Source organism: Schistocerca nitens, chromosome 1, assembly GCF_023898315.1.
Source record: "Schistocerca nitens isolate TAMUIC-IGC-003100 chromosome 1, iqSchNite1.1, whole genome shotgun sequence".
In the NCBI taxonomy this organism is placed as follows: Eukaryota; Metazoa; Arthropoda; class Insecta; order Orthoptera; family Acrididae; genus Schistocerca; species Schistocerca nitens.
The window spans coordinates 1,032,592,922-1,032,618,943 of NC_064614.1; the positions used below are offsets into that span (position 1 = coordinate 1,032,592,922).

Consider the following 26,022-nt stretch of genomic DNA (forward strand, 5'->3'; position numbering starts at 1 on the left):
CTATGCTGATGGGAACAATCTTACCAGTGAATAGGTTGCGGTAACTCACATTCTGCCTCTACCGTCCTATTTGTTACTCTTCCCATACTCGTTATACCATTTTCTAGCTCTGTTGATACCATACTATACTCTTGTTACAAGAAAACCTTATTCCCATTTCATTTTGCTGATGTTCACTACGTCTAAATTGAACCTTAGCATTTCACAAATCACTTCAGAAAGTACACGCTTTAATCTCGATGACAAACACAGTGGGGTGGTGGCCGAGCGGTTCTAGGCGCTACAGTCTGGAACCGCGCGACCGCTACGGTCGCAGGTTCGAATCCTGCCTCGGGCATGGATGTGTGTGATGTCCTTAGGTTGGTTACGCTTAAGTAGTTTTAAGTTCTAGGGGACTGACGGCGTCAGCAGTTAAGTCACATAGTGCTCAGAGCCATTTTATACACACAATGATCTCCTGGATGCTCACTCAATCTATTTAGGAACTATGGTTGCTTAGCAAAATATAGTTGTTAAAATCCATTTCATGACGTCTGTCAGTTTGGTCAAGTATTTCCGTGTATCCTGCATAAATGTGTCTGTACTACAGTACCAACACCCAGTACACAAAAGATAGTCATCATACACATCATACATCTATTACACCAATAAAAGTATATGTAAATTTCTGACAGTAATCGTACTTTTAGTCTCGCCTGGCAACAAATCCATCAGTCAATGTCAGAAACCTCAGGAAAGATTGTTACACTTCTCCCGGTTTCAGTCTGTCTCAGACAGGTAGAAATATTAATGTAATACATTCAGATTACATGTAACTCTTCGGATAAACAAAAAAAATTATGTCCGCTCTCGACATTCGTATGTGTCAAAATGACTACCGTCTTTGAAGTGCGAGAGGTAATTTCCCGTTATCACAGAGAACTAGCCTCCTCAACGAAATATAAATGTACGTGGACCCTTCAATTAACCCCAACACAGAGTCAATGAGTAACCTCATATGAATTGTAAAAAAAATTCTGCCGATTCTATTTGAATTATTCACACAAGCTAAACACTGCATGGTCCCCCAAAAGTCAGAACGTTGAAAAAACATGAGGTCTTGTTTAATGTGTCCCTTCAGATTCGGATAAGGTCACATGCTTTCGATAATTGCCTCCATGATGATCGTCAAGAGGTAGGACTGACAGAGCTGGATGTACCGTCCTATGGTGAGAGACGGAAAGACATAATGCACCCAGAAACAGTATTGAACATAATGGTTTTGGAACTTCCTGTCACATTAAAACTGTGTGCCGGATCGAGACTCGAAATCGGGACCTTTGCCTTTCGCGGGCAAGTGCTCTACCATCTGAGCTACCCAAGCAAGACTCACGCCCCGTCCCCACAGCTTTAGTTCTGCCAGTACCTCGTCTCGTACCTTCATAATGGTTTTGTTCGTCGAGGTGTTACGATGTGGGAAGCACCTTGAAATCTTTGAACACGGAACACTCGCCGCTCGACTTTATTGCTACACCCGCACTCCTTCACTATGTGCGTATTTTCAGGATTGCATTCCGCCCTGACTTCAGTTTTGTGCCTGACACAGCATCGAAGTGCCAGGTGAAGGAGCTCTTGGAATGAGAGGATATTCGACAAATCGACTGGCCTGCCCGTTCCCCGGACTTAAGTCCATCACGAGTGGAATGCGTAGGATTCACGAATTGCAGCACGTCCACATGCACCGACGACCATCTAGCAGTCGTCAACCAAGCTGGTGGAGGAATAGAATGCCTTTCCACAAGGACTCCTAACCAACGCTCTGGCTGTTCATGAGAGCACGTGGCAGAGCAAGCGCTGCCGTTCCTGCTGATCATGTCCTCTGTTAAGGACCACGTCGCGCTTTTTGTGGCGCCCTGGGCAACGCCATGAATCGCTGTGACTCCAGTGTACATACTTTCAGCAATTATCATTCATGTTTGACTCATTGCGTATGTCAGTTTTATTCTGTACTGTATTGTATCAGCTCCTCGTATGTGAGGCTGAACTTTCATCGATCTACATTACTTGGCACTGACACACAGCCGGCCGCGGTGGTCTCGCGGTTCTAGGCGCGCAGTCCGGATCCGTGCGACTGCTACGGTCGCAGGTTCGAATCCTGCCTCGGGCATGGATGTGTGTGATGTTCTTAGGTTAGTTAGGTTTAAGTAGTTCTAAGTTCTAGGGGACTGATGACCACAGCAGTTAAGTCCCATAGTGCTCAGAGCTATTTGAATCATTTTTTGACTGACACACAAAACAAATTACTTTCGTCCGTGTTTCGCACACCAGTGTATATCCACACTCATGTCGACGAGAAGATGATTTATTATCGAAATTAACCGAAAGTAATATAAATTACTAATACAACAAATTTTGGCGGTAATGAGATATCCCTTCTGACTCACAACCATATCTACGAGTCTCCTCCGCAAATGTTTCTGACAGAATTTTTCCAAAACCAATAGACTTCCACCGAATGTAGAAAGCCCTATGAAGAATGATGTGACATAGAACCGCTGAGTGAACTGCAGAAAAAATAAACGTAATTATTATTATCCAAATACTGACGTTACTTCTGACTAGCAAGACAACATCTGATGTAGTGAAAGGCTACTGTGCGCCTTAAAACTCTTCTTCACGGCTTGTGTACGCCGTAAATGGATGCCTTAAGGAAATGTAACGTAAATGATTTGTTAGTTTGTAAGTTAGTTTAAACTTTGGGACTTTTGTGTTAGGAGCATAACTGTTTACTCCTCTTATCTCTGGAATGAGAACCGTGTCATTCAGTTAGTTATCCAGAGGACATACCATTTAACAACACAAGCGATTTATGGTGAACGTTTTTCGAAACATGTGAAACGTTAATACAAACTGAAGGGACCAAAGTGGTTCAAAATGGTTCCAATGGCTCTAGAACTTAGAACTACTTAAACCTAACTAACCTAAGGACATCACACACATCCCTCATGCCCGAGGCAGGATTCGAACCTGCGACCGTAGCGGTCGCGCGGTTCCAGACTGTAGCGCCTAGAACCGCTCAGCCACTACGGCCGGCGGACCACAGTGGTGAGCGCTGATAATGTACAGGTTTGTACCTGAGACAAAGTGTGAAGATTAGTGAGTGCAAATAAATTTTGGAAAAAAATGGATCCGAGATTATTAGTAAACACATAAAGTCATGTCCAGTGGTTCATGAAGCGTTCTTGAAAGCCTGTTTCACAGATAAATTCCTTTGTCTGGACTTGTTCGTACAATATAGTTCATGCCTAATAATTGCATGGAAGGAAGAGTAGTATTTACGTTCTACTAAATGTTCTGAGTAGTTGTCACACTTGTATCAACAATATTTTCGTGACTCAGTAACATGAATCTATCTGTTGGAGTAATAATTGATTATAAAAACAAATTATATTTTACGAGCACGACCACCTTTCCCGTAAAAATCACTCATCACTCTCCATTTTCCAAAGTACCAGTAAATAAGTAAGTTTAGGCGACCGGAGAATGGTGCTGTCAACTCCGCAAAAGAAAAAGAAAAAGCTACCGAGAAAGTTCTTCGCAGCCGTTTCCGTTCTACAGAAAAAGCTGTTTTATCTTTCTTACTCGCCACCGGAAGATGGAAAGGATGTCTTTTCCGAAACTCCGAGAGTCTTGGGAAATCGAAGAAAGTTTCATGTCACCAATACAACGCGGAGGGAAAATGGGATGGTACTACGTGTGGAACCAGAATACCTTCGCCATCCGGAAACAAGGAACTGTTGCTAATATCAGCGTAAATAATATAAATAACTGTCGGAAGAATTTTGTTGCAGTTCAACGATGAAGTGCAACTACGAAGTAGTAGCTCTACATGAATCCATTTGGTGCTGAAAGTAAAGACCAATGGGAAAGATAGATTGTTTCTAACTTGATTAACACGATTTTAGCTACGTATAATATACACAATCGATGCTTAAGTAACAAATTTTATTATGTCTTATCAACAGATTTGTTTTAATCGGAATGGCAATTTTGCTTCCAACAACGGCTGATAATGATGATATAGGACTAGTATGAAAGCCTGAATACATGTGACATATTTTTCAACGAAGGGACTTTTTTAAATTTTTTTCCAAATCGTTGAAAACATGATCTACGAGCTCTACATCTAGTCCTCCTAATACGAGAATTAATATTAAACATACATATATTTTGAAAGTTATATACCACTCACTTCTTTATTACCTGAGGCCACAAATTAGAAGTAAGGTGTTCGTAAGTGGTATATGCTGCAAATAAATGTAGGAAACAGAAAATGAAGTCGTAATTTGTAGCTCTGATGCCTGTTGTTATTACTATATATTTCCTAAAATAGAGTGGTTGCGAGCTATGACTTATCACTCCTGGTCATTCTGCATCGCTCTTCATTTTTCTACGATAGATATATTAGGAAATAGTATGAAACACACTAAAAAAGTTTACCATTAAGGTGTTGTTTACGTAGTATCAAATATAATAGATTATTTGTTTACACGATTTTCATTCTGAGGAAACCTCAGGTGCAATACATGTAGCTTTTACTGCACTTACATTGTTCGGTTGATCACAGTCAGATACGCACAGTGGTGTTATTGCTGCGGTCTTTAGTCCACAGACTGTTTTCATGCACCACTCCATGCTGCTCTATCCTGTGCAACCTTATTCATCACCTAGTACCCACTGCAACCTACATCCTTCTGAATCTGCTTAGTGTATTCATCTCTTGGTCACCCTCTACGGTTCTTACCCTCCACACTTCCGTCCAATACTAAACTGGTGATCTTTTGATGCCTTATAAAGTGTCCTACCAACCGATCCCTTCCTTTAGTCAGGTTGTGCCACAAATTCCTCTTCTCCCCAGTTCTATTCAGCACCTCCTCATTAGTTACATGATCTACCCACTTAATATTCAGCATTCTTCTGTAGCATCACATTTCGAAATCTTCTATTCTCTTCTAGTCCAAACTATTAATTATCCATGTTTCGCTTCCACACATGGCCACTCTCCATACAAATACTATCAGAAAAGACTTTCTGATATTTAACTCTATTCTTGATGTTAACAAATTTCTCTTCTTAAGAAACGCTTTCATTGCCAGAGCCAATCTACATTTTATATCCTCTCTACTTCGACCATCATCAGTTATTTTACTCCCCAAATAGTAAAACACCTTAAGTGTCTCATTTCCTAATGCCCTCAGCATTGCCTGATTTAATTCGACAACATTCCACCATTTTGTTTAGCTTTTGATGATACTAATCTTATATCCTCATTTTAAGACACGGTCCATTCCGTTCAATTGATTTTCCAGGTCCTTTGCCGTCCCTGACAGAATTACAATGTTATCGGCAAACCTCCATGGATTTTAATTCCTACTCCAAATTTCTGTTTTGTTTCCTTTACTGCTTGCTCAATATACAGATTGAATAACATCGGGGATAGGCTACAACACTGTCCCATGCCCTTTTCAATCACTGCTTCCCTTTTGTGCCCCTCGACTCTTATAACTGCCATCTGGTTTCTGCGCAAATTCTAAATAGCCATTCGTTCCCTGTATTTTACCCCTGTCACCTCCAAAATTTGAAAGAGACATTGTCAAAAGCTTTCTCTAAGTGTACAAATGCCTTAATCTATCTTATAAGATAAGTCGTATGGTCAGTATTGCCTCGCGTGTTCCATCATTTCTACGGAATTCAAACTGATCTTCCCTGAGGTCGATTTCTACCAGTTTTTCCATTCGCCTGTGAAAATTCGTGTTAGTATTTTGCAGCCATGACTTATTAAACTGATAGTTCGGTAATTTTCACACCTGTCTACAGCTGCTTCCACTGGGATTGGAATTATTACATCCATATTGAAATCTGTCTCATACATCTTGCTCACTTGATGGTAGAGTTTTGTCGTGGATGGCTCTCCCAAGGCTATTAGTATTTCTAATGGTATATTGTCTACTCCCTTGGCCTTTTTTTGACTTAGGTCTTCCAGTGCTGTGTTAAATTCTTCATGCAGTATCGTATCTGCCATTTCATCTTCATCTACGTCCTCTTCCATTTCCATAATATTGTAAAGTACATCGCCCCTGTATGGACCCTCTGCATACTGCTCCCCCCTTTGTGCTTTTACTTCTTTGCTCAGGACTGGTATTTTATCTGCGCTCTTGATATTCATACAGGTGGTTCTCTCTCCTTCGTAGGTCTCTTTAATTTTCCTGTAGGCAGTATCTATATTACCCCTAGTGATATATGTCTCTATATTCTTACATTGGTCCGGTAGCCATCCCTGCTTAGCCATTTTGCTCTTCCTGTTGATCTCAGTTTTGAGACGTTTGTATTCCTTTACGCCTCCTTCATTTAGTGCTACTTTGTATTTTCTCCTTGCATCAATTAAATTCAATATATCTTCTGTTACCCAATGATTTCTACTAGCCCTCGTCTTTTTACCTACTTCATCCTCTGCTGCCTCCACGATTTCATTTCTCAAAGTTACCCATTCTTCTTCTACTGTGTTTCTTTCCCTCGTTCTTGTCAATCGTTCCCTAATACTCTCTCGGAAACTCTCTACAACCTCCTGTTCTTTCGGTTTATCCAGGTACCAACTCCTCAAACTCCTACCTTTTAGCAGGTTCTTCAGTTTTAATTTAAGTTCATAACCAATAAATTGTGGTCAGAGTCCACACCTGGCCCTGGAAATGTTTTACAATTTAAAAAACGGTTCATAAATCACTGTCTTACCATTATATAATCAATCTGAAAACTTCCAGTGTCTCCAGGCCTCTTCCATGTATACAGTCTTCTTTCATGATTCTTAAATCAAGTGTTACTTCTAATTAAGCTATGCTCTGCGCAAAATTCTACTAGGCGGCTTCCTTTTTCATAACTTACCCCCAGTCCATACTCACCTACTGCTTTCGCCTCTGTTCGTTTCCCTACTATTGAATTCCAGTCCCCCATGACTATTAAATTTTCGTCTTCCTTAACTATGTAAATAATTTCTTTTATCGCATCATACATATCTTCAAACTCTTCCTCATCTGCTGAGGTAGTTGGCATGTAAAACTGTACTACTGTGGTAGGAGTGGGCTTCGTTTCTATCTTTGCAACAGTAATGTGTTCACTCTGCTGTTCATAGTAGCCTACCCGCGCTCCTATTTTTTATTCATTATTAAACCTACTCCTGCACTACCCCTATTTGATTTTGTGTTTATGACCCTGTATTCACCTGACTAGGTCTTGTTCCTCCTGCCATCGAACTTCGCTAACTCCCGGTATATCTAACTATAACCTATCCATTTTCCTTTTTAAATTTTCTTACCCACCTGCCCGATTAAAAGATCTAACATTCCACTCTCCGATGTGTAGAACGCCAGTTATCTTCCTCCTGATAACGATGTCCTCGTGAGTAGTCCCCGTCCGGAGATCCGAATGGGTAACTATTTTATCTCCAGAATACTTTATCCATCCTTCAACCATACAGTAAAGCTGCATGCCCGGGGGAAAAATTCCGGCTGTAGTTTCCCCTTGTTTACAGCCATTCGTAGTACCAGCACAGCAAGATCGTTTTGGTTAATGTTACAAGGCCAGATCAGTCAATCATCCAGACTGTTGCTCCTGCAACTAGTGACATGGCTGCTGCTGCCCCTCTCAGGAACCACACGTTTGTCTCGCCTACGGTGCGGCTATCTGTATCGGAGAGGCGCGCAAGCCTCCCCACCAACGGCAAGGTCCATGGTTCATGGCGGAGCACACACTGGTATAAGCCACATTTTAGATTGTTATTTAATGTTTACTAGAGGCTGATATCTGTGTCCGGTTTTCCTTAAACTTAACACTGCACAGTGATTTCACATAGATATAGTATTTACTTCCGGATCGCGTGTGTGTCTTCAAAAAGTTATACTTCACCGAATTGCACACAGAGTTACATTCTCTCCTACAATGGTCTAACCCAACGCAATGGTGTAGAGGCACGACGTGGTAAGCCCCTTGATGACCTGCTTCACGGAGCTCCGTCGTTAGCGGTAAGTTCCTACGGGAGCTCTGTCGTAGACATGGTGAGTTTCTGTCCATTTCCGTCCACATGGAACAGCGGCTGGTCAATATTTAACAATGAAATTCGCCAAATGGTCGTGCAATTTAGATGCTATTTTTATCTTATTTTCGCTACCAGTTTCTGTAATTCATTATACCATCTTCAGGCCGATATGCAATTCTCAAAAATAACTGATATTGCCATACTGGAGCCATATGTTTATGGATATCGTGAATTGGTAGCTCAAATCTTCGAACGTAGAACTTGAGCTATGAATTCACGGCATCCAGTAATGTATGGCCCCAGTATGCTAACATTGATCATTTTTGAGAGGTGCATATGGGCCATGATGATGGCATCATGAACTGCGGAAACTGATAGCGAAAATAAAATAAAAGTAACGTGTCAATTGCACGGAGGTTGGGGGAATTTCATTCTTAAATATTAAAATATGGTGACATGCTTGCTGCAAGAGATTTTGGTCGTATATAAAATCAGTAAATGGGTCAAAATCATCTGTTCATTCTCTCAGCGACCACGCCGACACCGAAATGGAAGGTAACAGAGAGAAGACCGAAATACTGAATCGGTCTTCCGAAGCTGTTTCTCAACGGAAGATCGTAACACTGTCCCTCCTTTCAGTCGTCCTACGAACATCGAAATAGCAGATATTGAGATTACCGATCGCAGACCATATGGTATACCAATAAGATTATATAAAGATTATGCGGAAGAACTTGCTCCTCTCTTAGCAGTTATTTATCGTAGATTACTTGTGCAACGAAAGGTACCTAACGACTGGAAAAAACCGCAGCTCATTCCCGTTTTTAAGAAAGGCCATAAGACAAATCCTCACAATTATAGACCAATATCGTTGACGTCAACCTGTTACAGAATTTTGGAATATGTTTTATGCTCAAGAATTATGACGTTCTCGGAAAATGAACATCTCCTCTATAAAAATCAACATGGATTCCGCAAATAGAGATCCTGCGAAACTCAGCTCGCTCTGTTCCTCCATGAGATCCACAGATGTACAACGGCGTTCAGGTTGATGCCGTGTTCCTTGATTTCAGTAAGACATTTGACACCGCCCCGCATTGTCGTTTACTGAAAAAAATACGAGCTTACGGAGTATCGGAGCAGATCCGCAATTGAATTAAAGACTTCCTTGGAAACAGAACTCAACACATCCCTCTTAGCGAAAGTAGAGCGACATATGTAAAGGTAATATCCGGAGTACCACAGGGAAGTGTGATAGGACAGTTGCTGTTTACAATATATATAAATGACCTAGTAGAAAGCGTCGGATGCATTTTAAGGCAATATCAGAAGATTTTGCAGAATGACTTGCAGAGAACTGATGAATGATACAGGCTCTTGCAGTTGACCCTGAAAGTAAATAAATGTAACATATTGCGCATACATAGGAAAAGAAATCCACTACTCTACAGCTACACTATTGATGACAAGAAGCTGGAGACAGCGTATGTCGTAAAATATCCAGGCGTAACTATCCAGAGCAGCCTTAAGTGGAATGACCACATAAAAGAGATACTGGGAAAAGCTGAAACCAGACTCTGATTGATCGAAAGAATCTTAAGGAAATGTGACTCATACGCGAAAGAAGTGGATTATAAGGCGCTTGTTTGCCCTCTTCGTGAGTATTGTTCATCTAAGTGGGATCTCTATCACATAGGACTGATAGAGGAGATAGAGATCCAATGAAGAGCGGCGCGTTTTGTCACGGGATTGTTTAGCTGGCGAGAGAGCGTTACGGAGATGATAAACAAACTCAATAGCAGACGTTAAAAGAGAGGCGTTGTGCATCACAGAAAGTTTTATTATTGAAATATTGGAGAGCACTTTTCAGGAGGAGTCGGAAAACATACACTCCTGGAAATTGAAATAAGAACACCGTGAATTCATTGTCCCAGGAAGGGGAAACTTTATTGAAACATTCCTGGGGTCAGATACATCACATAATCACACTGACAGAACCACAGGCACATAGACACAGGCAACAGAGCATGCACAATGTCGGCACTAGTACAGTGTATATCCACCTTTCGCAGCAATGCAGGATGCTATTCTCCCATGGAGACGATCGTAGAGATGCTGGATGTAGTCCTGTGGAACGGCTTGCCATGCCATTTCCACCTGGCGCCTCAGTTGGACCAGCGTTCGTGCTGGACGTGCCGACCGCGTGAGACGACGCTTCATCCAGTCCCAAACATGCTCAATGGGGGACAGATCCGGAGATCTTGCTGGCCAGGGTGGTTGACTTACACCTTCTAGAGCACGTTGGGTGGCACGGGATACATGCGGTCCTGTTGGAACAGCAAGTTCCCTTGCCGGTCTAGGAATGGTAGAACGATGGGTTCGATGACGGTTTGGATGTACCGTGCACTATTCAGTGTCCCCTCGACGATCACCAGTGGTGTACGGCCAGTGTAGGAGATCGCTCCCCACACCATGATGCCGGGTGTTGGCCCTGTGTGCCTCGGTCGTATGCAGTCCTGATTGTGGTGCTCACCTGCACGGCGCCAAACACGCATACGACCATCATTGGCACCAAGGCAGAAGCGACTCTCATCGCTGAAGACGACACGTCTCCATTCGTCCCTCCATTCACGCCTGTCGCGACACCACTGGAGGCGGGCTGCACGATGTTGGGGCGTGAGCGGAAGACGGCCTAACGGTGTGCGGGACCGTAGCCCAGCTTCATGGAGACGGTTGCGAATGGTCCTCGCCGATACCCCAGGAGCAACAGTGTCCCTAATTTGCTGGGAAGTGGCGGTGCGGTCCCGTACGGCACTGCGTAGGATCCTACGGTCTTGGCGTGCATCCGTGCGTCGCTGCGGTCCGGTCCCAGGTCGACGGGCACGTGCACCTTCCGCCGACCACTGGCGACAACATCGATGTACTGTGGAGACCTCACGCCCCACGTGTTGAACAATTCGGCGGTACGTCCACCCGGCCTCCCGCATGCCCACTATACGCCCTCGCTCAAAGTCCGTCAACTGCACATACGGTTCACGTCCACGCTGTCGCGGCATGCTACCAGTGTTAAAGACTGCGATGGAGCTCCGTATGCCACGGCAAACTGGCTGACACTGACGGCGGCGGTGCACAAATGCTGCGCAGCTAGCGCCATTCGACGGCCAACACCGCGGTTCCTGGTGTGTCCGCTGTGCCGTGCGTGTGATCATTGCTTGTACAGCCCTCTCGCAGTGTCCGGAGCAAGTATGGTGGGTCTGACACACCGGTGTCAATGTGTTCATTTTCCATTTCCAGGAGTGTATTACATACCCCCATATAGGTCTCACGTATTGACCACGAGGAGAATATTCGAGAAAGTAGAGCCAATGTAGAGGCTTACTGAGAATCATTCTTTCCACGCACTATTCGCTAGTGGAACCGGGTTGGAGGGATCAGATAGTGCTACCGAAAGTACCCTCCGCCACACACCATTAGGTGGCTTGTGGAGTATGATGTAGATATAGATGTACATGAAGCCCACACCGGTCAAGTTCTTGATCTGGTCTATCCACCGTAATAGTGCCGTCAACTTTTCCCTCTATCACTGCTTCCTTTCACTTTCTGACAATGTGTCTAAAACCTTTTAACCGTTTTTGGTGCCAACTTGATCTCATTCCGAACTGCCTGGGGATCGATTCATTAGTTCGATGTGCTGTCCATGGCATTCAAAAATGTTTCTAAAGCGCCACATTTCCAGAACATCACCCTAGCGATGACCCACCGTCTTCATCGTCCAAGTTTCTGCTGCGTACGTTGTGAGAGGGATGAGGGTGAGAAGTATCTTGGCAATGAAGAAGATGTCCTTGCAGCTGCGACCAAGTTTTGCTGCAGCATTTCTCGCAATCAAAATGCGGCTACAGATCTCAGGTTCGGAATCTCCAGTCACAGTGATAATATATCTTAAATACTCGAAGTGACTGACGATCTGTAACCAGCAAGATTTGTGATGTCAGGTCTGTTATAACTAGGGCTGACTACAATGATAGCTTTGGTCTTTCTATTGTCGATTTCTCTCCTTCGTTCAGCCAGACATCGCACAATGGTTTCCAGTTAATGCTCGTCTGTTCCAGTTATCAGTGTCTCATATGCATACACGAGGTCGTTAACGTTTCTTCCATCTACAATGATGCCGTCATACCAGTCTCCAAGAACACTTCCCTTGATGTGCTTACTATATGCATTGATCAGTAATGGTGAGAGAATATGTCTGATAAGGTGTTACTGATTTTTACTGTCGTTTCGATGATGGCAATCCATTACGTTCACTCCAACTAATTTTCATAACTTAACACTGCGTTATACGGAATGTTATAATTTCGTTGTTTCAGACGTCACCCGCATCGCACTGCTCCCCCTCCATCAGCTTTAGAGGAAGAGCCACTGGACTCCCACTAGGACACACAGGCATCTTATCCCTGACTGATCAGCCCGCCTTAGATCAGTTGCGATTTCTCTAAAACGCTTAAACATTAGCAGGGATGATTAGTTTGAGAAGAACACGGCTCAATTACTCGCTTTCGTACTGCAAGCCCTGTTGTTCAACCTGAATACTCCTGTCTAATAAACGCACCACCGATAGGAAGTTAAAACATAATATTTCCTCCTTCCTTCTTTGCAGTGAGTCACTGGGCGACGAGAAGTCAGGAGACGGCACTGGGTCACGAATCAGTCAATGGCAGCCGAAACCTATGCAGTGCACTTACCTCCGTATGGTCTTGGTGGAAAACGGTCGTAACGCCCTACATACAGACTGATGGTGATCGTACACTCGATCGCCACGTATCGGTCTGTAGAGGTGGTGACGCAATCTTCGTTCAAATAATAGTCTTCCTGTGCAACGGATTACTACGTTGGAAATATTTCAAACCAACCACCCTGTCCGTTATGTTTATAGGATTTCCCTTAAACACTGTTGGGCACAGAAACCCGAATTCTGGTGTAATCCTCGAAAAGCTATGACCTATGCGTTTTGCACATTTAGAGACGGTTAAATCGCACGTGTTTCGTGTTTACGTGCCTCATGTTCACTACAAACCTCTTTCTAACGGCTGCTCATATAGTCTACACTGACGCCATACGCGACATCTAGCTGTAACATTTCGGCATCATACACGACATATCTTTAAATTGGATAACGCTTAAAGCGGTCTTTCGCTATTTAACGTACTTTAACCGCACGGGCGTAAAGAAATATGATGTATTAACCACGTGTTATGAGGAAATCTAAAGTAAGCACTAGAATCACAAGGGAGGAAACTTGTTCAGCTACCGAGCGAGGTGTCACAGTGGTAAAATAGATACTGGACCTGCATTCGGGAGGGTGGTGATTCAGGTCGCCGTGAAGTCATCCAGGCGTACATGGGCTGGCTAAAAATAAATAAATGCCAAAAACACAACACATAAGTATACCTAGTGCGGTGCAGGAAAACAGTTCCAACTTCTGTCATGATGGAACGGATGAGTGCGGGTCCTATGCGGTTTTCAGCGGAATCTTACACTATTCCTGCAAAGTACTTGTGAGTCCAGATAACGTTGACAGAAGTTCAAATGTTCAAATGGCTCTGAGCGCTATGGGACTTAACATATGAGGTCATCAGTCCCCTACAACGTAGAACTACTTAAATCTAACTAATCTAAGGACATCACACACATCCATGCCCGAGGCAGGATTCGAACCTGCGACCGTAGTGGTCGCGCCTAGAACAGCTCGTCCACCGCGGCCGGCTGATGACGGAGGTGAATAGCGATCACGTATCCTTCTCTCCAAGACAGACCACAAAGATTCAACAATGCTGCTGAACGTGGTGGCCAGGGAAAATGCGACAATTGATTCTCGTGACGATAAAACCACTCATAGATAATGCGAGCTGTGTGAACATGGATCCTGTTGTCTTGCAACATTCCATCACCATTGAGCAACGAAAATTGCCCTTTGGGATGGACCTGACAAGCCAAGATGGTCACATAATCTACATCTACATCTACATCCGTACTCCGCAAGCCACCTGACGGTGTATGGAGGAGGGTACCTTGAATAACTCTATCGGTTCTCCCTTCTATTCCAGTCTCGTATTGTTCGTGGAAGGATTGTCGGTATGCCTCTGTGTGGGCTCTAATCTCTCTGATTTTATCCTCATGGTCTCTTCGCGAGATATACGTAGGAGGGAGCAATATACTGCTTGACTCCTCGGTGAAGGTATGTTCTCGAAACTTCAACAAAAGCCCGTACCGAGCTACTGAGCGTCTCTCCTGCAGGGTCTTCTACTGGAGTTTATCTATCATTCCGTAACGCTTTCGCGATTACTAAATGATCCTGTAACGAAGCGCGCTGCTCTCCGTTGGATCTTCTCTATCTCTTCTATTAACCCTATCTGGTACGGATCCCACACTGCTGAGCAGTATTCAATCAGTGGGCGAACAAGCGTCCTGTATCCTCCATCCTTTGTTTTCGAATTGCATTTCCTTAGGATTCTTCCTATGAATCTCAGTCTGGCATCTGCTTTACCGACGATCAACTTTATATGATCATTCCATTTTAAAACACTCCTAATGCCTACTCCAAGATAATTTAAGTAATTAAGTGCTTCCAGTTGCTGACCTGCTATATTGTAGCTAAATGATAAGGGATCTTTCTTTCTACGTATTCGCAGCACGTTACACTTGTCTACATTGAGATTCAATTGCCATTCCCTGCACCATGCGTCAATTCACTGCAGATCCTCCTGCATTTCAGTACAATTTTCCATTGTTAAAAACTCTCGATATACCACAGCATCAACCGCAGAAAGCCTCAGTGAACTTCCGATGTCATCCACAAGATCATTTATGTATATTGTGAATAGCAATGTTCCTACGACAGTCCCCTGCGGCACACCTGAAATCACTCTTAATTGGGAAGACTTCTCTCCATTGAGAATGACATGCTGCGTTCTGTTATCTAGGAACTCTTCAATCCAATCACACAATTGGTCTGATAGTCCATATGCTCTTACTTTGTTCATTAAACGACTGTGGGGAACCGTATGGAACGCCTTGCGGAAGTCAAGAAACACGGCATCTACCGGGGAACCAGTGTCTATGGCCCTCTGAGTCTCGTGGACGAATGGCTCGAGCTGGGTTTCACACGATCGTCTTTTTCGAAACCCATGCTGACGCGTACAGAGTAGATTTCTAGTCTCCAGAAAAGTCATTATACTCGAACATAATACGTGTTCCAAAATTCTACAACTGATCGACGTTAGAGATATAGGTCTACAGTTCTGCACATCTGTTCGACGTCCCTTCTTGAAAACAGCGATGACCTGTGCCCTTTTCCAATCCTTTGGAACGCTACGCTTTCTAGCGACCTATGGTAGACCGCTGCAAGACGAGGGGCAAGTTCCTTCACGTACTCTGTGTAAAATCGAACTGGTATCCCATCAGGTCCAGCGGCCTTTCCGCTTTCGAGCGATTTTAATAGTTTCTCTATCCCTCTGTCGTCTATATCTACCATTTTGTCATCTGTGCGACAATCTAGAGAAGGGACTACAGTGCAGTCTTCCTCTGTGAAACAGCTTTGGAAAATGACATTTAGTATTTCGGGCTTTAGTCTGTCATCCTCTGTTTCAGTACCATTTTGGTCACAGAGTGTCTGGACATTTTGTTTTGATCCACCTACCGCTTTCACATCAGACCAAAATTTCTTACGATTCTCTTCCAAGTCAGTACATAGGACTTTACTTTCGAATTCATTGAACGCCTCTCACATATCCCTCCTCACACTACATTTCGCTTCGCGTAAGTTTTGTTTGTCTGCAAGGCTTTGGCTATGTTTATGTTTGCTGTGAAGTTCCCTTTGCTTCAGCAGCAGTTTTGTAACTCGGTTGTTGTACCACGGTGGCTCTTTTCCATCTCTTACGATCTTGCTTGGCACATATACATCTAACGCATATTGTACGATGGGAGTAATGTGACCTTGTAAAGTAACCATGGGACTCACAGTATACGACGATATGGCTGAGCAGGTTATAGCCGAACCTCCGTCATATCTCACTCCTGAGACGTAAACAGGGCAAGGAGTTGGGAAAAATTTGTAATAGGACTCATCCCACAAAATCACTTTCTTCAACTAGTGAGTGGTAAAGGTATTATTGCATCGTCCTCGCGATTTCTTGCTCCGGGAATTTGTATCACTGATGAATGTTTTGAGAATCCAGCTCGTCCTGCAATTCCCTGTTTATGAAGCTCCCTTTATGTACACTCCTGGAAATGGAAAAAAGAACACACTGACACCGGTGTGTCAAACCCACCATACTTGCTCCGGACACTGCGAGAGGGCTGTACAAGCAATGATCACACGCACGGCACAGCGGACACACCAGGAACCGCGGTGTTGGCCGTCGAATGGCGCCAGCTGCGCAGCATTTGTGCACCGCCGCCGTCAGTGTCAGCCAGTTTGCCGTGGCATACGGAGCTCCATCGCAGTCTTTAACACTGGTAGCATGCCGCGACAGCGTGGACGTGAACCGTATGTGCAGTTGACGGACTTTGAGCGAGGGCGTATAGTGGGCATGCGGGAGGCCGGGTGGACGTACCGCCGAATTGCTCAACACGTGGGGCGTGAGGTCTCCACAGTACATCGATGTTGTCGCCAGTGGTCGGCGGAAGGTGCACGTGCCCGTCGACCTGGGACCGGACCGCAGCGACGCACGGATGCACGCCAAGACCGTAGGATCCTACGCAGTGCCGTAGGGGACCGCACCGCCACTTCCCAGCAAATTAGGGACACTGTTGCTCCTGGGGTATCGGCGAGGACCATTCGCTACCGTCTCCATGAAGCTGGGCTACGGTCCCGCACACCGTTAGGCCGTCTTCCGCTCACGCCCCAACATCGTGCAGCCCGCCTCCAGTGGTGTCGTGACAGGCGTGAATGGAGGGACGAATGGAGACGTGTCGTCTTCAGCGATGAGAGTCGCTTCTGCCTTGGTGCCAATGATGGTCGTATGCGTGTTTGGCGCCGTGCAGGTGAGCGCCACAATCAGGACTGCATACGACCGAGGCACACAGGGCCAACACCCGGCATCATGGTGTGGGGAGCGATCTCCTACGCTGGCCGTACACCACTGGTGATCGTCGAGGGGACACTGAATAGTGCACGGTACATCCAAACCGTCATCGAACCCATCGTTCTACCATTCCTAGACCGGCAAGGGAACTTGCTGTTCCAACAGGACAATGCACGTCCGCATGTATCCCGTGCCACCCAACGTGCTCTAGAAGGTGCAAGTCAACTACCCTGGCCAGCAAGGTCTCCGGATCTGTCCCCCATTGAGCATGTTTGGGACTGGATGAAGCGTCGTCTTACGCGGTCTGCACGTCCAGCACGAACGCTGGTCCAACTGAGGGGTCAGGTGGAAATGGCATGGCAAGCCGTTCCACAGGACTACATCCAGCATCTCTACAATCGTCTCCATGGGAGAATAGCAGCCTGCATTGCTGCGAAAGGTGGATATACACTGTACTAGTGCCGACATTGTGCATGCTCTGTTGCCTGCGTCTATGTGCCTGTGGTTCTGTCAGTGTGATCATGTGATGTATCTGACCCCAGGAATGTGTCAATAAAGTTTCCCCTTCCTGGGACAATGAATTCACGGTGTTCTTATTTCAATTTCCAGGAGTGTAGATACGGTGCCTCTAGAAACATCAACTTCGGCCACAGTAGTCACGGAAGTGCCTTCCATATCAGCACAAACAATTAGCCCACGTTCGATTGCCCTGAGACACGACATAATCCTTTCGAAACACACACATCGCTGTGCTCACACTATTAAGGATATCGAACAAGTACCGTTCGTCTTCGAATACAATGGCACAGTATAAACTCTTGTTCAACACCATCATTTGTGCTAAAGGATGCAGTTATCACGGTGTTTAATTTTTTTTTTATATCCCTGCAGGTTTTTCGTGGTATCTCTTACGCCAGGGTGGTTGCTTTGAAAAGGAAGCGACTTGGTCTTCTTTCTCACCTTGTCTTCGATAGAAAGTTAAAACCTAAACGTTCTTTTCTGATTGAGTTACCTGTCAGCCTATGATATACACTATGTGATAAAAAATATCCGGACATCTGACTGAAAATGACTTACAAGTTCGTGGCGCCCATCATCGGTAATGCTGGAATTCAATATGTTTTTGGCCCATCCTTAGCCTTGACGACCGCTTCCAATCTCACAAGCATACGTTCAATGAGTTGCTGGAAGGTTTCTTGGGGAATCGCAGCCCATTCTTCACGGAGTGCTGCACTGAGGAGAGATCGCTGTCAGTCGATGAGGCCTGGCAGTTGAAGTTCCAAAACATCCCAAAGCTGTTCTGTAGGATTCAGGTCCGGACTATGTACAAGTCTGTCCATTACAGGGATGTTATTGTCGTGCAACCACTCTGCCACAGGCCGTGCATAATGAACAGGAGATCAATTATGCTGATAGATGCAATCGCCATTCCCGAATGCTCTTCAACAGTGGGAAGCATGAAGGTGCTTTAAACCTCATTGTAAGACTGTGCTGTGATAGTGTCACGCAAAACAACAAAGGGTGCAAGCCCCCTCCATGAGAAACACGACCACACCATAACACCACCATCTCCGAATGCACTACACACGCTGGCACATGACGTTCACCTGGCATACGCCATACCCACACCCTGCCATCGTGATTAGTCGTTCCACACAACGTTTTTCCACTCTTCAATCGTGCAATGTTTTCGCTCCTTACTCTAAGCGAGGCGTCGTTTGGCATTTACCGGCGTGATGTGTGGCTTATGAGCAGCCGTTCGACCATGAAATCCATGTTTTCTCACCTCTCGTCTAACTATCGTAGTACCTGCAGAGGATCCTGATGCAGTTTGGAATCCCAGTGTGATGGTCAGGACAGATGTCTGCTTAATACAAGTTGCGACAATCTGCAACTGTCGGACGTATCTGTCAGTCAACAGACAAGTTCGACATGTACGCCTTTGTGCTGTACAGCCGCCTTCACGTTCCCACTTCACTATCACATCGGAAACAGTGGACATAGGGATGTTTAGGTATGTGGAAATCTCCCGTACAGACGTAGGACACGAGTGACCCCCAATCACCTGACCACGTTCGAAGTCCGTGAGTTTCGCCGATCGCCCCATTCTGCTCTCTCACGAACGACTACTGAGGTCGCTGATATTGAGTACCTGACAGTAGGTGGCCGCACAATGCATCTACTATGAAAAACGTGTATTTCCGCTTCCACCAAACTACCCAGACATGGACATTGTTCAGCATATCAGGGATGCCTTGCAACGTGCTGTTCAGAAGAGATCTCCACCCCCTCGTACTCTTACGGATTTATGGACAGCCGTACATGATTGATTTTGTCAATTTCACCCAGAAGGACTTCAGATTGGTCGAGTTCATACCACGTCGCGTTGTGGCATTTTCGCGTGTTCGCAGGACCCTACACGATATTAGGCAAGTGAACCAGTTTCTTTGGTTTCTAAGTGTATAAGTGAACCAATGGACTAGTTGCCACGAGAAGGCGCACATCGAACTACAGGGGTGGAGGAACTCTTGGAACGGGAGGACATTTGTCGAATGGACTGGCCAGCCAGTTCTCCTGATATAATCCTCTGAGTACCAAATGTTTCTGCCTAAACCAACCATTTTCCGAATTTTTTGTCCTTTGAAGTACCAGTGCCTTATTCATGAAACCACCGATGTCATCTTGTATTACAGTGAAGTACTTCTATCAATGTACTGCACTGGAGCTGTCACTTACAGCGTGTAAAGCAATAGTTGGTGTGAAGAGCATGTTATGTGACAGTAAAAGATTGTAAAGGCATTTTTAAACGTGATCGTATTGAGGAGATAATTAATGGTGAAAGTAAATGTATCTAAAATTATCGCAACATAAATTGGAATTTGTACTATCAGTTCTTTAAAATTATTAAAATTGAGGCCCATTTTTGCTTGTTATTTGTACGTTTAATTCGTTATAGGCATTATCAGTTCATGGATCTGTCGAAATGGGGAATTGGATCTGAGAGAAATAAGTAACTGCTTTCAAATAAATGTCATGAAACGGTGGGTAGTTGACAACTGTATGTCTCAATGGTTTCTAATTGAAACTACAACTTTAAAAAAACCTTACTGTCTACTTTCCACCAATTTCTTCTGGTATTCCATTCCATGGAGGTGGTTAGTATAACAGCTGTATTATAAGCTAATTGTAAAAAGAGTGGTAACTTGCAGATTTTTATCTTGTTTATCAGGAACATATGTCACATTAAAATTAACGCCAATGGTATTTAAACCACCTATTTAAAATAGCTATTTTTTTGTCCATTTCTTCTTGTATTCATTGCTTAATATGATGATAAAGGCCAATTATGTAAAGAGTTGCACATTAAATATTTTTCTTGTGCTGTTGGGAATCGAAGTGTTATATACCATCTAGTACGTGTGGGATGTGTTGGGGAGACGTATTACTCACACCGACGACCAAACAGCAGTTGTCAACCACGCTGGTGGACGACAGCGACGGCCTATCACACGAACCACTTACCAACCTCGTGGCCAGCGTGGGAGTTGGGAGTAGGAAGCAGAGCACGTATTGTCGTCAGTGGCGATCATACATACTATTAAGAACAACGACCTGCTTTTTATAATATTCAGGGCACCCTTATGAATCGAGATGACTTCAGTGCAATTGTCGTCTTTAAATAAAAGTGTCCCCTAGAATATTTCATTCAGTTAACTTCAATACTACAGCAGTTCCTTCCATGTGTGGTCTTAGTTTCATCGAGTTTCGTTACTTCGCACATTCTGCGAAAATTACTTTTGTCCTTCAGTTTTCCGCACCACTGTATTTACCAGCTGTGGAGCTACGCTTCCATTAAAACAACATAACCTGATAATCTTTTTGTATTTTTGAGCTACAGTCGTGTAACTATTTTTTTTGGTCATTAGATCAGTCTTCTGACTGGTTTGATGCGGTCCGCTACGAATTCCTCTCCTCTGCTAACCTCTTCATCCATAGTAGTGCTTGCAACCTACGTTCTCAATTATTTGTTGGGTGTTTTCCACAGTTTCTGCCCTCCACAGCTCACTCTAGTACAATGGAAGTCATTTCCTCATCTTAACTGATGTCCTATCATCCTGCCCCTTCTCCTTATCAGTGTTATCCACACATTCCTTTCCTCTCGGATTCAGCACAGAACCTCCTCATTCCTTGCCTTATCAGTCCACTTAACTTTCAACATTCGTCTCTGGCACGACATCTCAAATGCTTCTATTCTCTTCTGTTCCGGTTTTCCCCACAGTACATGATTCACTGCCATACAATGCTGTACTCCACACGTACATTCTCAGAATATCTCCCTCAAATTAAGGCCGATATTTGATATTATAGGCTTCTCTTTCTCAGGAATGCCCCCTTTGCCATTGCCAGTCTGCTTTAGATGTACTCCTTGCTCCATCCAGCACTGGTTGTTTTACTACCTAGGTAGCAGAATTCCATAACTTCATCGACTTCCTGACCATCAATCCTGATGCTAAGTTTCTCGCTGCTCTCATTTCTACTACTTGTCATTACCTTCGTCTTTCTTCCATTTACTCTCAATCCATGCTGTGTACTCATTGGCTGTTCATTCCGTTCAGCAGATCATGTAATTCTTCTTCACTTTTACTTAGAATAGCAATGTCATCAGCGAATCATATCATTGATATCCTTTAACCTAGAATTTTAATTCCACTCCTGAGCCTTCCTTTTATTTCCATCATTGCTTATTCGATGTACAGATTGAACAGTAATGGCGAACGGCTACACCCTTTTTAATCCGAGCACTTCGTTCTTGGTCGGCCACTCTTATTATATCATTCCCTCTAGAGTCTAGGCTGTTGTACATACTGTATATGACCCGTCCCTCCCTACCCCTAATTTTCTCAGAATTTAGAACATCTTGCATCTCTTTATGATGTCGAACGCTTTCTCCAGATCGACAATTCCAATGAACGTGTCTTAATTTTTCTTTAGTCTTGCTTCCATTATTAACCGCAACGTCAGAATAGCCTCTCTCGTTCCTTTACTTTTCCTAAAACCAATCTGATCGTCATCTAGCACATCATCATTTTTTTCATTCTTCTGTATATTATTCTGTAAGCAACTTCGATGCATGAGCTGTTAAGCTGATTGTGCGATAATTCTTGCACTTGTCATCTCTATCCGTCTTAGAAATTGTGTGGATGATGTTTTTCCTAAAGTCAGACGGTATGTCGCCAGACTCATACATTCCACGTACCAACGTGAATAGTGGTTTTGTTGCCACTTACCCCAATGATTTTAGAAATTCTGATGGAATGTTATCTATACCTTCTGCCTTCTTTGACCTTAAGTCCTTCAAAGCTCTTTTAAATTTGGATTCTGATACTAGATGCCCTAGATGCCCTATCTCTGATACTAGATGCCCTATCTCTTCGAAATTGACTCCAGTTTCTTCTATCACATCAGAAACATCTTCCCCCTCACAGAGGCTTTTAATGTATACTCTCCACCTGTCCACTCTCTCCTCTGCATTTATCAGTGAAATTCCTATTGCAGTCTTAATGTTACGACGCTTGTTTTTAAAGTCGTTTTTTTTACTTTCCTGTATGCTGAGTCTGTCATTCCGACAAATATTTACTTTTCGATGTCTTCACATTTTTCCTGCAGGCATTTCATCTTAGCTTCCCTGCACTTCCTATTTATTTCATTCCTGAGCGACTTGTATTTCTGAATTCCTGAGTCTCCCGGATCATTTTTGTACTTCCTCCTTTCATCCATCAACTGAAGTATTTCTTCTGTTACTCTTGGCTTCTTCGCAATTACCTTCTTTGTACCTATGTTTTCCTTCCCAACTTCTCTGATGGCCCTTTTTAGAGATGTCTATTCTTCTTCAACTGTACTGCCTTCCGAGATATTCCTTATTGCTGTATCTGCCTTAGAGAACTTCAAGCGTATCTCGTCATTCGTTAGTTCTTCCGTACCCCAACTCTTTGAGTGTTGGTTCTTCCTGACTAATGTCTTAAACTTCAGCCTACTCTTCATCACTACTATATTGTGATGTGAGTCTATATCTGCTCCTTGGTTCGCCTTCCAATCCAGTATCTGTTATGGGAATCTCTGTCTGACCATGATGTAATCTAACTCAAATCCTCCCGTATCTCCCGGCCTTTTCCAAGTATTCCTCCTCTTTAGTGATTCTTAAACAGGGTATTCGCTATTACTAGCTAAACCTTGCTGTACCAACTTCCTCCTTTTTTATTAGGGTACTTTCTTGATTTGAGCCTCAAGCCCTTATGAAGTACAACAACGCTATGTATCATTAAAGTTTGTTAAGAGAAGTCATCGTCATGATGTTTTGAACTATGTATTTGTGTAATCAGGAACTATGCAATATAGATTTACAACAAAGGCTGTTCATCTTTGACCATCAGTCAACCAATAAATTCCTTCCCATATTTTCAGACCATGTTCACACCACTTGTAACTACATGTCCATTCTGTGGCTCAGTCGTTTTATGGATGTAATACAGGTTTGCTACCGGTCTGTCATACATTTTGTGTCCTTGTACTTATCTACATGCTGGGACTCCCAGTTCAATAGATCTTGACGATCAAATTACACCCAACGTTGTTGTAGAGTTAAGGCTGGAATTATGATAGTAACGTAAAATTAAGAAGTTTTTACATTCAAATGGAGCAAATATCATTCGAACGAAATAAATGTTATGAATTTGACACTTTTACTATCAGGAAACCGGGTACTATGAAATACATTTGGCACTTAATGATATTTGGGCTGATACATACACTATGTGATCAAAAGTATCCGGACTCGCCCCAAAACTAACGTTTTTCATAGTAGGTGCATTGTGCTGCCACCTACTGCTAGGTACTCCATATCAGCGACCTCAGTAGTCATTTGACATCGTGAGAGAGCACAATGAGGCGCTCCGCCAACGGTTGAAGAGGGCGTAATGTGTAATAGGCAGACATCTATTGTGACCATGACACAGGAATTCCAAACTGCATTAGTATCCACTGCAAGTACTATGACAGTTATTCGGGAGGTGAGAAAACCTGAATTTCATGATCGACAGGCTCCTCATGACTCACACATCACGTCGATAAATGATAAACGACGTCTCGCTTTGTGTAAGGAGCGTAGACATTGGACATTGAACAGAGGAAAAACGTTGTGTGGAATGACGAAGCACGGTACACAATGTGCCACCAGTAACATTCTGAGGTGGTGGTGTTATGATGTGGTCGTGTTTTTTATGGGGGGGCTTGCACCCCTTCTTGTTTTGCATGTCACTATCACAGCACAGGCCTACATTGATGTTTGAAGCATCTTTTTGCTTCACTCTGTTGAAGAGCAATTTGGGGATGATGATTGCATCTTTCAACACGATCGAGCACCTGTTAATAATGCACGGCATGAGGCGGAGTGGTTACACGACAATAATATCCCTGTAATGGACTTGCCTGCACAGAGTCCTGACCTGAATCCAATAGAACACTTTTGGGGTGTTTTGGAATGCCGACTTCGTGTCAGGCCTCACCGACAGACATCAATACGACTCCTCAGTGCTGCACTCTGTGAAGAGTGGGCTGCCATTCCCCAAGAAACCTTGCAGCACCTCATTGAACCTATGCCTGCGAAACTGGAGTCTGCCATCAGAGCCAACAGTGGGCTAATGCCATACTTAATTCCAGAATTACCGATGGAGGGCGGAACGTACTTTCAAGTAATTTTCAGCTAGGTGTCCGGATACTTTTGACCACATAGTATAGGAATGCGATTTGCAGATCATTAGGAAGACGAGGTGTAGTGTTGCTGGTGTGGGGGAGGTTTGAGGTTTGTGGGAATGGTGGTGATGGTCGTGGCTTTTGGGGGGGGGGGGGTGGAGGGGGGGGAGGCGTACGTGTGGTGCGTTTCGCACCGTGGGCTGTGCTCACACTTGACGTCGAGGTTGAAGGCGTTGCTCTCGGTGTCGCCCTCGCTGTTGCTGGCGACGCAGGTGTAGAGACCGGAGCTGTTCCGCGTCACCGCCTGCAGCACGAGCGTCTGGTTGCTCAGCAGCGTGCCCGCGCTCACGTTGTTGTGCAGTTGGCGACCCTGCGGGCACAGAGCCGAGAAGCGCAGCTGAAACCGACTTGTACGTGTCTCGCTCACATCAAAAGGGTATTCATGCTTCCTAGAGTTAGGAGCTGCCAAGAAAGAGCGAGCGCTATGCGATATGGTCAGGGAGAAAGAAAGAAATTGTGGCATCATGTGTACGAAGACATGAGGAAAAATAATGCCTCCAAAGTTTTATGTGAAAATACTTAAAGCGTCTTAAATAAAATAAACTGTCTACATTAACAATCTAAAACTTATGAAACTTACGTAAACATCGGCAAATGTTTGTCTAGACGTAAACAACTGTTTAAAAATGAACCTGTCGTTTCGAAACCGGTAACAACGTTATTTGTATAAATGAACAGCACTACCAATGACGGCTGGATGCTGTTTTTTTCCTGCAGCAATCAACCTACGTAAGTGCATTTGTGTTACTTTCTGCATAAATATTACTTCTAACGCTTCTTCTACTTACTAATTTTGAATCCCTTGTCATTCAGAATGTCATACTCCGATGGAGGAGGGTATTAACTGCTGTTTCGTGAATAAGATGAGTGTTTTTTTACCACTTATTCGCGCTTAAAATTATTTCTTTAGTGACACATCAAGATGGAATCAATTCTTTATTCCCTCCAAAATTTTAATCCGTTTATTAAGTAATCTAAAAATGTATAACTGATGTTTTTACAAAGCAGTCCGAGTTAAATTACAACTTATCGCTGTGCACGAGACCTCATCACAGGAAATAT

General features: G+C 44.0%; 1 protein-coding gene across 1 annotated transcript in view; it reads right to left on the reverse strand.

The window, feature by feature from the left end:
- The window catches only part of LOC126223584 (hemicentin-1-like), a 217,010-nt gene that overhangs the window by 104,525 nt on the left and 86,463 nt on the right, over positions 1 to 26,022 (reverse strand). Inside the window, exon 6 of the mRNA XM_049942198.1 lies at positions 25,111 to 25,270. Coding sequence (XP_049798155.1) covers positions 25,111 to 25,270 — 160 coding nt within the window. The remainder of the gene's footprint in view (positions 1 to 25,110; positions 25,271 to 26,022) is intronic.